This window comes from Eptatretus burgeri, chromosome 13 (genome assembly GCF_056783735.1).
Source record: "Eptatretus burgeri isolate ZD-2024b chromosome 13, Ebu_testis_v1, whole genome shotgun sequence".
In the NCBI taxonomy this organism is placed as follows: domain Eukaryota; kingdom Metazoa; phylum Chordata; class Myxini; order Myxiniformes; family Myxinidae; genus Eptatretus; species Eptatretus burgeri.
Genome location: NC_140973.1, coordinates 41,628,040 through 41,646,011, shown reverse-complemented (window position 1 = coordinate 41,646,011; position 17,972 = coordinate 41,628,040). Strand labels below are relative to the sequence as shown.

The following is a 17,972-nucleotide window of genomic DNA, read 5'->3' as shown; positions in this document are numbered from 1 at the left end:
GAGAGGGGGGTGAGAGAGAGGATGCATCACAATTCAAGAGAGGGGAGAGAGGAGGGGCCGAGAGAGGGGGCGAGAGGAGGGGGAGAGAGGAGGGGCGAGACTAGGGGGGAGTGAGGGGGGCGAGAGAGAGGAGGCGTCACAATTCTACTTCATTTTATATGACATCACAATTGACGCGGGGGACCTGAGTATGTTTCCTAGGTGTTTCCCAAGTTATGGCCATTTATGATACGGTTGGTCCGATCTAATTGAAATTATGCCCCAATCCAGTCATCGTTTACGTACCTACGGGCCCATACTAGTAATTTAAACATGAGGAATGTGACGAGCACTCCACTGATCCCCATTGGACAACAGTCCACACTAAAGTGTCACCTCCAACACAGAGGCTTGAGCATGTTGATTCTGTCAAAGAGACATACATTATAAATTATGGTTATCATCAATTATACATCAAACAGAACCACTGATCTGAATTTCCTACATATTTGGCTTCATCAGGATGGGATACCGATAAATATCTAACCAATGATGACCACAATCGTCGCTTATACATCAGACACACCTCCTGACTGTTATGGTGAGCATTGCCGCAGATTATGTCTCACACGGTAAAACTGCATAATCCACACAGAACAACCATCCCTCTGCCACCCAGACAATTGTTCCTGCTAATGCAAACCATTCAATCAGAAGGCACGTGATGTGACCAGCCGGAAAATCGAAACATGAGGAGTGTGACGAGCGCTCCGCTGATCCCCATTGGACAACAGTCCACACAGAGAAGAGGTGGAGGAGCGAGGAGGTAGGGGGACTGAGGAGGGGAAGGGGATGCGAGGAAGGACGGGTGTGTGTGAAGAGGGGTGGGGGAAGGGAAGGCAGCGTGAGGGGAGGGCAAGGTAAGGCACTGTAAGGGGAGGGTCCGTCCGGACATAACCACCGTCCAGACACGTGCGAAGATAACCACCGTCCTGATTCATCCAGAGACAGAGACAGAGAGAGAGAGAGAGAGAGAGAGAGAGAGAGAGAGAGAGAGAGAGAGAGAGAGAGAGAGAGAGAGAGAGAGAGAGAGAGAGAGAGAGAGAGAGAGGAGGGGGGTGCTGCACTTTTTTAGGAGGTGGAACGAGAATGGGACAAAGACAGAGAGGGGTAGGGGTAGAGGAGTTAGCAAAGAGAATATGTTTTGCTTTATGAACAAGACACACACACACACACACACACACACACACACACACACACACACACACACACACACACACACACACACTGAAATTGGGTGTGATCTATATTTGTATTAAAGCAGGCGTGTCTGTCTCTCTGTCTGTCCCTGAACTTCTCCCTGAGCATTTTTAAGGCTAGCCTCGCCAAACCTTCCATGGAACGTTTTCGGTACCCAGCTGGTGTCCGAAGGTGTGTGGAAGCTTTCATAAATACCTCAATACAATTATGATTTTGAGCTTCGATCCATACAAAACTGCTCCCAATCTGGATGCAATGTCAGAATGACGTTTATCATCATTCAACTCACGAGTGTTTCTAAAGTTGTATTTTGTTACATTATATTAACTTGTGAATGGATTTATGCTGTTTGGAATGATAATATAGAGAGATTGAGTTTAAAGCATAATGAGGAAATAATACAAGGGTTTCCACCAGTGACATTAGCGGATTCGGCATTTGCAGATTCGCCATTGTGACGTCATTTAAATACTTTGTTTACTTCAGGAGTGTTTGTAACATTGCATTTTGTTAAATTAATGTTATAGTATTCATTTGTGATTGGAATGATGCTGTTTGAATGAAAATATAGAGAGGTTGAGTTTAAAGCAGAATGAGTAAATAATGTGAGGGATTGGTTACACCCGTGACATTCGTGGATTCAGCATTTGTGGTTTCACCATTTTTTGTCCACGTCCTTCACGAACCGGATGTCCAGCCCCTCTCATGCATAGCACAGGTATCTGGCTAGTCAAGTATACTTTGCTTTGAAACTCACAAAGAGAAACCATATAACTTTTATAAAGTATACCCCATTCATATAAAATAACCAATTCTCTAGAGTCTAGAAAGTCACGAGGACAAAGGAAAACATAATTGCCCGTATGCTGCTGAGGTTAAAAGTTAAAACGTCAACCACCCATGATGATCATAAGATATGTGATGAAACTTTGCCACCATGGTTCCCATAACCAAGTATGCACACACATCGGTGGAGAGTCCCAAAATATACCCATATGTTCGATATACCTTCACCTTGTAGCAACTGCTAACTGTACATCTCGATCAGGACACGAACTGCGCCGTATCGACTGTGGTGTATTGTAGGGTGATCGGCAAGTGGCTTAAGCACTCCAGTGAAAATGGTTGATAAGGAACGGCTGGCTGGCTTGGCGAGTGATAGCAAGCTGTTTGGTAATGGCACATATCCGCATAAAACAAAACCACCGATTTCTTAACATTTTCAGATTTTACTCCAGATTTCGAGTTATTTTGTCCATCCGATCCTCCAAACTCAAATTACATTTCGATTATATACGTTAATTAGTCCGTGAGAGTAGATCGTGGAAAATTGCATCATATAATACATGAAATCGCCCCAGGCTCTTAATTTGAAAACTATAGCACTGACAAAAGTGATGTGTGCAGCGATTCATAGGTATGATCAGGCATTCGATGATATCAGTGAGGAAACTGCAAAAAAACATTTTGAGTGCTTTGTCATTGCGGCCTGTTCAAACTCAAGGCATTGCTGAGCAGGCTGAACGAAATGGGGATTTCAGACCTCAGCAACGGAGAGCAAGGTTACCAAGGACACATGTGCCTTAAGACCCCGTCGAGAGCAAGCTGGCTGAGGATAATTAAATAAGGCCGTTAATTATCTTCAAAATGGGTGTTTTAATTAACCCAAACACCCAATTTTCATTCATGCACTTCCTTGGCGTTCCGTAAGTACGCGTGTAAAGTTTCAGGCTGCTAGAGTTCATAGTTTTGGAGTTATGGAGGAGACACACTGACACACACACACACACACACACACACACACACACACACACACATACACACACACACACACACACACACACACACACACACACACACAAACACTGACATTAGTTTACATATCCATTTTACTATATGTATATATTACTATATATACATATTCCTTCCAAAGTATACTTCAGTTGGTTGTCCTTGAATTCAGTCTTTAATTTTAAATGATTAAAATCTTTCTTTTCTTTACAATGCTGAGGATGAGTGAGGTGATGGAAGGTAAAAAGGTAACAAACTGACAATGGGGCTACAGTGTTGGACACAATACGCAGGGGAACGAACAAACAGGAAAAGAAGAGAAAGGAGGGGAGGAAATGCTGCAACCTGCAAATAATACGGTTGGCTTTGATTAACTTGGGTTAATGGGGGTAGAAAAGATTGTAGGTAGGCATGGTGGGGGTGACGTAATATTGTTCTGCTTAAAGGTCCCATGACACTCAAAAGTTTCTGGTTATTTATACATTAACTTGACCTTCCCAGTGAACAAATCACCCATGTTTCTTTTTTAAAATCAACAATGGGATAATTCGACCAATATTTCGAACATTTGTAGTGCTTTTCACAACTTGCTATGCCCCGCCCCTCAAAAAAGTGGAGTTCAGCGAACTGCAGGTCACGTGACCTTTGACGTCATCTCCAGAACGCGACTCGCTCAGAGTCGATTGATTAGACGTCGCGCGCCATATAAAGTACGTACAAATGCATTGTGCACATTTGTTTGCTATCTCACTGATCGTCTTAATTCCTGTGATTGTTTCGCGGAAGTTTCCTTACACACAGAGACAAGAAATTTTGCTTCTGAGCCTTGTATGCACAACAATCACGAGGCAATGATTTATCCCTTTACTACCTTGTCGTAGTCGTGTACAAATCCAATACATGTATGCACAATAAAGGGCTATACCATGTCCACAAAATATAAAATGTGACTGTTGAACCTTTCCATTAAAAAAGAAACTTACAGGAACAGACAAGTAAAATTCTAAAGATTAATATTGCATCATTTCAAGGCGCAAGGAGATAATTTTAAAATCAAACAATGTGAAAAATCTGCACCCACATTTTGCAGCTTATTGAATTGTTCGTTGAAATCAGCCTCCTGGGATAGGTACGATTCCACATACATGCAAGCCAGGTATGGCTGCACTCGACATACATGGGTTTATTCTAAAGTGAAGGTACTGCTTCCATTGGCTTGCTATTCATTAACATTTAGCCAAAATGCTGTAATAAATGAACAGGGAAAAATATGTTGGCACAACTATGAAAGACAAATTTATCTGTCCTATTACACGGCCTCATAGCCTCAGGACTCTTACGCATTGACTTATACATTGTGTGCATGCTAATACAAATTAGTTGTCAACTCTAGAGTCTAGACTAGTCCGATAAATCCGTCGTCCATCCGACTATTCTGATAAATCTGACGTGCTGTAGCTTTCTTTTATTATTCTCTTTTATTCATTGTTTTCTACTGGTGCTACATGACGACAGTAGGAATAAAATAAATAAAAATGCAACAGAACGACAGATTTATCGGACTACTCGAGACAACTGTGTCGCAAGGTGTGTTCTGCACACAAGTTTTCATCGTATCTGGACAGCGTGATTGCTTCGTTTTATGCGCGGAGAGATACGGCCGATTACATGGGCTGTCCTTGCTGCGATTCATTCGCCGCGGAGCAACATTCCCGCTGCGCTGCGCTGGTCATGTCACCTCATTGAAATATTTCTGATATTGTGCGGTATGCAAGTAGAATTTACATTATTGAATTGCGAATAGGATTTAGTCAAACCAGTTGTTATTGCCAAGTCTTCCTTCGATGTCCTCCCGATCATCATGAACACCCGGAATTTCATCGCCAGTTTCCTCTGCTTGTCCTGCTTCGGGCTCGAACTGGTAAGGCCGTATTCCATTTCCAGCTGCCTGAACTTCACCTCCAGCGACTACGTTATCCGACAATTCTCCATCTGATTCAGACCAAAATCCGTCATTTCTCTCACACTCACTGTCGCTCCCAGACAAATCAAAGTCCATGTCATCCATTATTCAAAACAAATGTTTGATTTTTTTAAAGCAGAAATGAACGAAGCGTTTCAGTCGATCAATCGAATGTGGAAACACACAGAAAGCCAAATACAATCACGTAGACCACCAACCCGAGTAATTTGCGTGCAGCTTTTGTTGTTCTGGAGATGACGTCATGTGGGTTATGTGTCGTTCAGTCGATTTCGGCAGAATTTTTAGGGGCGTTCCCTAAGAGGTTTGTTTTTTTTTAATTTTACATTTTACAGAAGGAGTATTGTGAAAAAACATTGTCTGATCAGAAATCACGATGAAAAACTCCGATAGGACATATATATATATATATATATATATATATATATATATATATATATATATATATATATATATATATATATATATATGCAATTTCAGTACTTTTGAGTGTCATGGGACCTTTAAAGCCACAGAGGGCACAGTGAGATTGAATAGCCTGAAGAAAGTAGTTCCATAATGTAAATAAAATGGCACAAAAGAGTTGAGGTGTGCAGTGAGATGAGATTTTGGGAGAATAACCATGAGGGGGTTACTGGAAGAATGCATGCATTCTTGAGTTGTTGGGGAGGGTTTGGCTGAGAGAGCAGATGGAACAAGAGAGGGGGAGAGGCGGTAAAAAAAAAAACACGTGCTTCCAACCTGTGTTACAACAACAGGCATTGTGTTATTGCTTAATTGTAGGATATGCCGAAATGTTGAGAGCTTTAGATTCCAGGAAAGACAGATATGATCATGTTGGAGTGCTAGCCCATACTGGAGAGCGGTACTCCATTGGGGTATGGATAAATGCCATGTAGGCTGCAAGTAGTGCTGTTTTCTCAAGGAATCACTTGGAAAGACAAAGGATGTCCAGTTTGCTACTGGTTCTGAAGGCCAGCTTTGCTATATGGCTGGCCCTGGAGAGGTCAAAGCTGATTGTGAGGCCTATGAGGCCATGATCTCTCAATAAAGTTCAAAGATGCCCCAGTTGATGGTGCACAGCAGTACCATGAAATAAACCATATGGAAATTTTATTTGCCTATTATGATTTTCACTGTCATTCTACTTTTAAAGGCCACAATTATTCCCACGTTTTTGTTGGGTCGGTTGGGGAAGGTTTTTAGTCCGTCTTTCACTAATCGGCTGGCCAAGACTGATGTTCGAGTGAAGGTGACATGGATTTGGAATTTGGCCAGGGTGCCTGTGATAAACTCGCTTACTGTTTCTGAAAGACACCATGCCAACTTGAACGTTCACCTATAACTAGTGCTGCCAGGCAGGTGTCCAGCTCAACAACCTTCCTACAGACAGAGTGAACACATTTATGTATCACCCCGCATGCGAAGCATGAGGGTGACAGTCTATATTTGGGTTGATATTCAAACCTCGGCAAAACAGCTCAAAAGGCAAGTGCAATTCCTCCAGCTAGCCTGCCAGCCATACTTACTGTCATTACTGCACAATGATATTGCTCATTTGTCTTTTTATATTTTATGTATCCTTTTGTCTTTCATTGATACGAATGATCAATAAACAAATGATTAAATAATTGCAGAGATTTTTACCTACGTCATTCTCTTCTGTTTCTTTCCTCAATCATTATTGGAACATCTGTTTTTAGTGGCTGTTACATTTGTCTGTGGAAGTGTAAGATTGATTTTCAACCTGTTGGGTCTTTACGTCAATCCACCGGCTTTACCTAGCAGAGATACAGTGGCCTGTGTGGCCAGGTTCACATTTTAATTAGTATGTTGTTGTACCTTTACATTAACTCTTAAAAACCACCATTTTGTAAATTTTTGTAACAAGATTAGGAGGCAGTAAAAGGTAGAAGGGGGGGGGAGAAGTTTAAAGGAAGATAAATGCAAGAGGCTGTTGGAGGGAGGGGGAGGAGAGAGAAATGAGGAGGGAAGGATAATTAACATAGTACTGCAACTGCCTTTTTCCTTGGAAAATAGTCAAGGTATTTTTCTGTGGGAGAGGTGACCATCTTTCCTTGACATTTGGAAGTGCCTTTACCTTTGTTCTTGTAATAATAGTTAGGAGAAACATAATTTAGCACTGAGTGTGAAATTGGAGTGGTCATGCTCGTTGAGTGATGAGTAATAAATATCACAGTTACATACCTTTTTAATGCCAATGGCACACGATCTATTGAACATGTTGTCTGAGCAACGAAGTGATTTGTTTACTTTATAGTTCTGTGATTTATTCATGATCTCCATTGTGTGCAGAAGATGGGGAGAAGTGGCAAAAATGTTCAGAGGAGTCTGATGAGGTTGAGCTGGCTAAGAGCCCAATCAAAGCTGAAGGTGGTAGTGCGATGCTCCCTGGGTTCTCTGAATTTCTTCAGCGCAGCGACACAGTCGTCGTCTATCCAGAAGATCCAGAAGAAAACCCTAAACCTTCAATCACAGACCGACAAAAAGAGAATGGTAAGCACATTTCCACATTCCATTCTTCCTTTTTTAAATCTGGCTCTTCTTTAATCTTTCCTAACCAATCCTACCTGTTAACCTTCCTTCTATTATATGTCTTCATTCCCACCTACAAACATCTTTTTACCTGCACATATAACTCCCACATATTAGGCCAGGGCTTGCATTCCTGCCTTTTGTTTCTACATCCCAAGCTTTAAATTTCCATGTCACACACCACCTGCTACCTTCCTATCTATCATTCTCACCACTTTGTCTCCATATTCATCTTCCCGACATTGCTTCTCAGTCTTACCATATCATTTATATTTTTTATAATCATGATTATATGTGCATCTTTCACCACAATCTCTCTCTACATATTTGGCGTCGTTCTTGTGCCAGCGACAATTAAGATTGATTGCTCATTTGTAATATAGTACAAGGTTATGGTATGTCTCCTGTTCAAATGGCTTCCTTATTGATTAGCATAGCCCATTTCCCTTCAGTAGCTTACTCACGCTAAACAGCCAAAGAGACAACAAATCCATGGTCTGGATTTAAGATCAATGCTTTTAACTCTTTGTTTTGTTCAACTCTTCTATATTGATGAAATTATGATATTGAAGGTCTATTTTGTCAAATATGTTTTCAAGCAGGAAAGAGCACCAACAGGTGTAGTTGTGCTGTCGGCACAGCTATCATCGGCTTTGTTTTCCCAACACCCATTGCATTTATTGAGTCTTTCCGATGGCAGAGCATTCCTTTAAAGAAGCATTCCATCCCTCTCGCTCCGACCCCGGGTCGGCAACAATATATATATATATATATATATATATATATATATATATATATATATATATATATATATATATATATATATATATATATATATATATATATATATATATATATATATATATATATTGTTATGGAGCTGGAAACCTTTTGCATTCAACATACAGGTCCCAAAAGTCAGTTATCCCGTTAAGTACATGTGTAGTCAGATCCCTTTCCTTTTGTCTGGTGGGAGAATAAAAAACGTGCGTTGCGACTTATTTTAGTTAGGTGATTAAATCTTTACATCTAACAACCAACAAGCCATCTATCTGCATGACCCCTCGGCCCGTCACGATCCACCACCAACCGGCTGCACCACCAACGTACCTTTGCAACGTTGATACTGTTACTCATCAAGTGTGGGGCCGCGTGGAGGACTGGCTGGGGTTTCCCGGGAGGGGCCGTTGCAGCGTTATACTGTTACTCATCAAGTTTGACCCCGCATGGAAAGAGAGGTTGGGGTTTCCCGGCAGGGGCCAAGGCCCCGCCCCGAAAGGTGGGCCGTAGGACCCTGTCCAATGAGGGGTGGACAGCGAGGAATTTTTCGCCAAGAGCCCCTCCCCGTGGTGGGAGGAGATATATCTCCAAGACTCTCTGAGTAAGGAGGAGTTTTCACGGTGGTTGGACCAGGAGTTTTCACGGTGGTTGGGTCAGGCAGTTTTTGGTTCACGGTGGCTGTGAGCAGTCTGGATCGTTCTTCACGGTGGCTGTTATGGGGAGAGGAGTTCTGTGGACCCCGACTATTCGCCACGCGAGCTCTGCCACGAGCCACGAGTCCCACACGTGCGACGGGGACCAAACCGCCGACCTTTGGCAGGTTCCGCACTACAGAGCACGATTTCCCTCCGACGACCAGGTACCCACCGAACTTTGACCCCCAGCTTGTCTCTCTTCACGGCTGTCTTTAAGTAGAACTGAGTAAGTGTTTTTGATTATTGTAAATATTTCCCTGTTTGCATATTCACGCCAAATCTTGCCTTTGTCTTTGTTTTACTGTTAATAAATTTATTAGAAATGTTCCCAGTCCATTTCTATCCCTTCTTACATTGGTCGAGCATCGTCTGGGTCTGCGTATAAGCAGGGTTTCATCCCCGGTAATTGATCTATCATAGCCGGGACGTCCTGGGCAGGGCCCGCTCGACTGCAACGAGCCGGAAAGGTGGGTGGCAAAGCGGTAGTCGGTAGTGTGAATCTACCGCTGCCGGTAGAGTAAATCTGGTTCGACCAGGCGTTCCGAGGGCGTGGCTTCCCCGGTAGTTTAAATCGCGTAGCTACTTAGGTAAATTGGTTTTAGACAAACAGACCCTACGTTACGTGGTTTAGATATTGGCATCCACGGTCTGTTCATCGACCCACCAGCTCACGGAATTATCCAGAGCGACGGCCTAAAATTTCAGGGAGTCTGGTGGGAGACGGCGTAACTTCCACAACCTAGTGGTTGTTCTCGCCACGGACCCCTGGCCCACAACAATATATATATATATATATATATATATATATATATATATATATATATATTGTTGTTTATATATTAACTTGACCTTCCTAGTGAAGAAATCACCCGTTTTTTTAATCAAAAATGGGATAATTAGAGCAATATTTCGATCATTTCTGGTGCCTTTCACAACTTGTTATGCCCCGCCCCTAAAAAAGTTGACTTCAGCGAAGCGCAGTGTTGACGTCACATACAGAAACTCGCACAGAGTGGATTGACTCGAGATCTCGAGAGTTTAGACTCTAGACTTGTCCGATAAATCCGTCGTCCGTCCGACTAGTCATATAAATCGGTCGTCTGTCCGACTAGGCCGATAAATCCGTCGTCCGTCTGACTAGGCCGATAAATCTGACGTGCTGTAGCTTTCTTTTATTATTCTCTTTTCTTCATTGTTTTCTACTCTCTCTCTCTATTGAGTGCAGCCTGTGGCTGCTGGTTGCATCATGCTGTATGTATGCCGCTGATGCAGTGTCCCCCTTACCAGTACACTGGTGCTCATTTTGCCGACCTCGGAAGGATGACAGGCTGAGTCAACCTCCTGTTGTATTTTAATTCAGCGGCCAACGAGGCTTGAACTCAGGACCCTAGGATCCCAAGCCGCCACCCTCACCACTAAGCCAACACCAGGCTTATTGTTTTCTACTGGTGCTACATGACAACAGTTGGAATAAATAAACAATAAAATAAATAAAAATGCAACAGAACGTCAGATTTATCGGACTACTCGAGACAATTGTGTCGCAAGGTGTGTTCTGCACACAAGTTTTCATCATATCCGAACAGCGAGATTGCTTCGTTTTATGCGTGGAGAGATATGGCCGATGACATGCGCCAGCCTTGCTTGCGATTTATTCGCCGCGGAAAAACAGGTCCGCTACGCTGCGCTGGTCACATCACCTCACTAAAATATTTCTGATATCGAGCAGTATGCAAGTCGAATTTACATTATTGAACTAGAACGGGCACTCAGTAGAGCGCATACCTTCGCCGCCGCTACTTTTTTCCAGGCACATTTGAAAAACGTCATTTAAAAACGTCCATGACGTCACAACCATCAGTCCGATGGACGTCAAATTTGGTGTTAGACGTCATTGAGGGCAGTCCAACAAAATGGAATGTATAAACACTGAAAAAAATCTAAAGTTTAAAAATGACGTCATCTTGTGACATCATTTTGACGCACTTCCAATGACGTCACTACCAATCGCGGACTACCATCCTGAAAGCTCTTATTTCACGGAACATTTTAACGTTGGTTTCATGTCAATAGCTCTATTACATCTAAAGTTAAGCCTACAAGTATATTTTGACCTTGAGTGTGACCTTAACCTTGACCATAGAGTTAATTTGCAAAACCTGTTCATAAATAAGCAGATATTTTGGTACTGATCATAATGCCTGGATTTGGGACAATTTCCTTTTCAAATTACATAGATATTTGAATATAAAATATCAGGACATTTTAGCCACAATTGAAAAACGTTATGTTCAAACGTCAATGACGTCAAATTTGGTGTGTGACGTCCTTAAGGTAGGTCCTACAAAACGGTATGATCAAAACTGATGAGGTCGAAAATTGAAAATTTACGTCATCTTGTGACGTCATTTTGACGCACTTCTGATGAAGTCACGTCAAATCTGACACCATGTACCCGAAAGGTATTTCGTCATGGAACAATATGGCGTTGGTTGCATGTCGATAGCTGTCTTATGAAGGAAGTTATGCTCAAAAGTTTGTTTTTGACCTTTTCATGACCTTGACCTTGACCTTTGACCCGATCGCTCCCAAAGTCTAATCAATTGTCCTTGGATAATCACGAATCATCCCACCAATTTTCATGCAATTCGGTATCATACTTTCTGAGTTATGCGAATAACAAACAAACACACATATTCACAAATAAATAAATACACAGCGACCAAAACATAACCTTTCGCAGAATGCGAAGGTAATTACGAATAGGATTTAATCTAACCAGTTGTTATTGCCAAGTCTTCCTTCGATGTCCTCCCGATCATAATGAACGCCGGGAATTTCATCGCCAGTTTCCTCTGCTTGTCCTGCTTCGGGCTCGAACTGCTAAGGCCGTATTTCATTTCCAGCTGCCTGTACATCACCTCCCGCGACTACGTTATCCGACAATTCTCCATGTGGTTCAGACCAAAATCATTCATTTCTCTCACACTCACTCTCGTTACCAGACAAATGAAAGTCCATGCCATCCATTATTCAAAACCAAATGTTCGATTTTTTTAAAGCAGAAATGAACGAAGCGATTGAGTCGACCAATAAAATGTGGAAACACACAGAAAGCCAATGGAATCACGTAGACCACCAACCCGAGTAATTTATGTGCAACCTTTGTAATCCTGTAGTTGACGTCATGTGGGTTACGCCCCTTTCAGGAGAATTTTTAGGGGCGTTCCCGAAGAGGTTTGTTTTTTAATTATACATTTTACAGAATGAGTATTGTGAAAAAACATTGTCAGATCTGAAATCACGATGAAAAACTCCTATCGGACATACAGTATATAAATATTTCAGTACTTTTGCATGTCAGGGGACCTTTAAATAAAGGGAATTATATCAAAATGTCGAAAGAGAAAATGGGCAATTATATTTTGAGAACCACTGTCCTCAGGAATTGTCCATCCATTCCCCCTGAACCAGATCCATTCCTGAAGCATTCTGCATATCAGTCATTGAGGAAGTGAGTCCCCACTGATTGGCAGATCTACTGTAATCCCCCTACGAGACTCTGGATGGTTTAATGTTCTTTTGTTCAGCTTGTTTTTGATTCTTATCAGTTATGTCAGAGCATGTTTACTTATTTTCTCAGTCACATCCACACAATACTTTTTTGCAATAATCCTCCAAAATCTCACTCTCTGGCACCCTACTATCTTTAGTTCTGGCAATAATTTTTTTTTAAATATCTCATCAGTTTTTCTATTTACATTTTAACAGTTCCACTTGTTCTTCCACTCCGTCAAATTTCCTCATTACTTTCTTCACTGTTTTCTACCTACCTTTCACCGCTTTTTCTCACTGATCTTTCCACATAACTGCCCTTCATCTTGCCCACCATTTTCCATACTCATTGCTCACCTCCCTTCCCTGCAGAGTTGCCCTGTGAGACGGATAGTTTTCCACGTATCCTCTCATGTCCATACTGCGAACGCGGGTACAAACGCCTCGCTTCGCTTAAGGACCACGTGAAGTATCGGCACGGCCAGTCCGACGACTGCTCACTATGCAACAGCACTTGCAACAGCCGTGCGCAGCTGCACCGCCACAGCACAACGGCTCCGCGCACCACTGCCCAGGCATGGAACATGGATTTTAGGCCACTTATTATTGTGATGTTATCATGTCATGTTGGTCTGTAACGTTCATGTTATTAATAATGCCATCATCAGCCAGGATTAATTCCTCCCCACCCAATAAATCATGAAACAAAATATTCATGGAACCAGTAGAATCACAGGGTAATCCAGCAAACCAGCACATAGGCCTTCTCTTAAATACCACACTTAGTGGAAATACAGAAATCTACTGTAGAAGAATGGCCACAATGTAAATTGTGAAGTATTGTGAGTTGTGAAATGGTTTGTTATGAATTGAAGAAGAGGAGGAAGTATAGTAATATGAAAATAAGTCTTTGTGAGTGATCCATCAATGTGTGTGCCATCCCTCGGATGGACGTTAAACTGGGTGTCCCATCTATCAGCATTAATTGGTGAATGTTAAAGATCCCACGGTGTCCTTCACGAAGAGTAGACGAGCAATCGCCAGCACCTTGAACAAATACCAAACTGCTGCCCTAACCCGCAGAGGGCAATACATCAGCAACACAGCAACGCCCTCATACAATGATGCTACCCCGCAGCCTTGTGCTGCATATGAAAGAAGAAGAAAAAGAAGACTTTGATTCAGAGAGATCTCGAGGTTAAAATAGTAAACTTAGTCTGCACTGGCAAATGGGATATTTTGGATTCTCATGAGAAAGACTTCTTATTCTTATATCGTGGTAAGTGGGGTATAATGATGATTACAATGTATCATGCACTTTTTGGGATGATGATCAATGTTTTTTATCTTTGGTTACAGGGACAGAATGAGAGCCGCAAATTCCGTTGTTCTGTGTGCAGCAAAGCATTCAAGTACAAACACCACCTAAAGGAGCATTTTCGTATTCACAGCGGTGAGAACGTTCTTTAACCTCGTTTTTCTCATTTTGAAATGTGCAGAGAAAAATGCAATATTCACACAAAAGTAAAATATGGTTTATTTCTCCTTCCTGACCTAACCTAACTTTTGGTGTCAATCTAAAGTTTATATCATGCTTTTTCAACTCATAATTCTCAACCCACAATGAACCTGTATCGCATCTTAAACATGCGCCAGGCTTCTGCTAATTAGCAAATTTATTGCTTTGTCTCATACGTGTTGATTAAAAGTTGAATAGTCAAATATCTTTTATCTATATATTTTTACTCAAACCTCATAGACTAATGTCATTGCCTCTGAGCTGGTAGTTTTGCTTCTTAATTTTGGGATTAGAAAGATCCTGGTAAATCAAGATGTTGCCGTTAAATTGAAGATATTCTTAAATGATATGGCCTTTTGTAGAGTTTGGATGCTGATAGTGATAATCCTGTGACGGTTGGGCTTGACGTCATCTGGCATAGTGAATACTTTGAGCATAATCTACTCTTGACTGAGTCAAGTAGAATAAAAGTTGAAAGTAAATTAGTTGACATAAACAGAATTGTAAGACATTGTTAATTATGTTTATGAAGGTTGGTCAGGTCAGGTATGGGAGCATGCGTCGCTGGGCGTCGCTGCGTCCACTTTCCGCCAGTACTCCAGGAGGCCTCCGTCTAGCCATCCCCCAGGCAGATATTTGGCCAATCCCCATCTCCTTGACCGAGGATTTAAATGGCCAGCGACTCCACTGTCCTTTGCTTGTGATCTTTAAATCCTTGGTCTTTAAAATATACTCGAGTGTGTGCTACTGAAGCTGTCCGGTCCAGAAGCAAAACGGTATGCATGTGCTCATTGCATTTAATGGCATGATGCATTTATCAGGTCAAGGGCTTTGCTTGGATTTTACATATGAATGTTTGTGTATATATGTATGTGTGTGTTTATATGTACTGTATGTGTGTGTTTATATGTATGTGTGTGTTTATATGTATGTGTGTTTATATGTATGTATGTATGTATATATCTGTATATAAATTAGGTAATCCGATTCCATAGGTGGGAAGACCCTAAATCACGCGGTTGAATTATTGGCGTCCACGGTCGGTTAAGCGACCCGCCGCGTCACGGAATTATCCGTGAGCGACGGCCTACAATTCCAGGGAGTCTGGTGGGAATCGACGTAGCTTCCCCCACCTAGTGGTCTTATTGTAGCGAATCTGGAAGCCATGAGTATATAGACATTCAGGTTCCTATAGCTTAGTTATTTCGGTAAGTATGTGTTTTATAGAAAGCTTCCTTCCCCTTGTCTAATGGGTGATTAAATGTAAATGCGCTGCGTAGTTATTTTGATAGTTTGGGTTTTTCTTTCGTTTATTTAACAACACCAACAAGAACTACAACAACAGCTGCGGACCACTCCAGCTCGGGGTAAGACAATGACGAGAAATCCTCTGCTCCCGGCATTCTCTGCGCGATCACTCGGGGAAAGGTTATGCCCCCACCCACCGATTCGCTTGGCAAAGTGCCAAGTGGGGAAAAGGTTGAGCCACGCCTGAAACGAATGTCGCTGGAGAGGATATAAAGGAGCAGAGGATCCTCGCAGGAGAGAGTCTGTCTGGCTGGTCTTGGTCGTCATCTTTGTCCTCCTCGTCACGATCGGGAGCTCGAGCGGCACCAGTCCCCGCAAGAACCGCAAGGGTCGCTCGCCGGTGCCTGGACTCAGCTCGCCTCCCACTGGCGCTCGGAACGAGTCAGCTTGAAGACCACACGAGGTGGACAGGTCCAAGACAGACCCTGGTCTTCAGCCCAACTCTCCTCTGGGCTGGAGGTCCGAATAAAGACCATTGGTCCGATTCTTTGGGTGTGTGTGCGTGTGTGTGTCCGTTGGCCCGTCTGTTAAGTAGTGAATTGTATAACTATAAGTGCTTTTTGCTTGTATATACGTGCCTTAATTAGTCGGTTTAGCTCTGCCCTTATATGCTCCCCTCATTTTCCCCCATTGTTCATAAACATTCCCATTTGTGAAATGTATCAGCTCGTTCGTGTCTATTCCTTCATTGACTGAGTGTGCTGCGTGTTGGAAAGTTAGCCAGGCCGTTGCCATTGTAACAGAGTATTCGGGACCGATGGAACTCGGTGATCAAACCGCTCGGATCGCACACAGAGTGAGTACGCTAAGCAGCTCGTTCCGTACGGGTGCCGTCGAGGGTGAATTTCCCTGGTAGGTTGGACCACGTGGGTATTTAGGTAAATTGAAATTGGCAATCGACCCAACCCCACGTGGTCTGTCTATTGGCGAGTTCGGTCCAAAAAGGGACCCATACTTTTCCGGAGTTTTCCGAAGAAGTACGATCTAAATTCCTGGTGATTGGTCGAGCCGACTCTACTGCTCCATCTGGTGGTCATGCTCGCGGCCGATGTCCGGCCCTGCAACATTATTACCCGACTCGGCTGGCCCGCAACAGTTTGGTGTCAGGAGTGGGATACGGACCCCCCATAAAGAAATTTATGGGATTCGAACCCGCAACAATTTGGCATCTGGAACGGGATTCGAGCCAGGGGTGTGCTTTCCACACACCTTCCCCCTCCCCCTTCCCCCCCGAAATTATGAGCAGAATTCAAAATTTAGGTAAATATCGGTACGGACCATGGCGGACAAAGATGAGCTGGTTCAGGTGGGTTCTATCAACAATGATAGAGGAATCCTTGGCTCAGGATGACAGTTTTGAGGGAGATCTTTCCCTGCAGCCATGCCCAGAGGTAACATTGGGGGCAACTGTGACAGTGACAATGCTTGGGCACTCCCTGCATCAAATTTCCCCCACGGAGGACCGAGCGATCCCTATCGGATCCACACCCGATCATAGCAGATCAGCTTCACCAAAGCCATTTGATATGAACCAGTTGGTGGAGATACTAACACAAATAAAAGGGAAAAATGATTTAATAATCCTAATAGCCCATCACAACACATTCCCTTGTCCTCCCACTACACAAAAAGAAGGGGTCTATCTGCACATATATTAATGGCATAACTGACTCGGGACAACTATCTGTTGTACGCATGCGGTTCTGAGAACCGCAACAATATATATATATATATATATATATATATATATATATATATATATATATATATATATATACATATATATACATATATATACATATATATATATATATATATACATATATATATATATATATACACATATATATACATATATATACATATATATATATATATATATATATATATACATATATATACATATATATATACATATATATATATATATATATATATATATATATATATATATATATATATATATATATACATATATATATATATAGTAGAATCTGGATAATAAGTGTATGCGCCTATTTTTAGATTTAGTGGAACACGTATGTGCTTATTTTTGTTCCACGCTTATTTTCAAAAAGCCTGACATATGCACTTATTTTCCATCATATACACTTATACGTATTCAGAGTCATGACAAGACCATGTTCCGCTCCCATCTTCTTCGAACCTTTCTCACTGTGAACAATTATTTCCTCATTCTTCACCATTCACATTAAAGTCCTCGTGTTAAGTCCGAATTTATTACATGTCTGGTACTGCTTCTTGCAAGAGTTGTAAAACGCGATAATCTCAATCTTCTTTTCACGGTGTATGATTGACGCTTCACTGGCGTATTCATCTTGATGATGAAAAAAACGTTGTTTTCCGACCCTTGATCAAAAAGGGTTATAAAACACCCTTTTACGATCCTTGATGAAAAAAACGTTGTTGTTTGTTCCACGTGTAAATGTCGAAAGCAATCAATATATAAATTATAAAGAAAGACCCACCCACATCTCTCATCTGTGAATGGAGGGAATAACCAAACAGCTCTCACCGAATCAATTAA

General features: G+C 42.0%; 1 protein-coding gene across 11 annotated transcripts in view; it reads left to right on the top strand.

The window, feature by feature from the left end:
* LOC147014295 (uncharacterized) overlaps positions 1–17,972 on the top strand; it is a 130,829-nt gene that overhangs the window by 92,741 nt on the left and 20,116 nt on the right. For 9 of the 11 annotated variants that reach the window (XM_085852186.1, XM_085852187.1, XM_085852177.1 and 6 more), the window contains 3 exons: positions 7,328–7,528; positions 12,970–13,172; positions 13,957–14,050. In XM_085852186.1, the coding sequence (XP_085708312.1) occupies positions 7,417–7,528; positions 12,970–13,172; positions 13,957–14,050 (409 nt within the window). In that variant the 5' untranslated portion in view covers positions 7,328–7,416. The remainder of the gene's footprint in view (positions 1–7,327; positions 7,529–12,969; positions 13,173–13,956; positions 14,051–17,972) is intronic. The other 2 variants (XM_085852183.1, XM_085852188.1) reach the window with 2 other exon arrangements.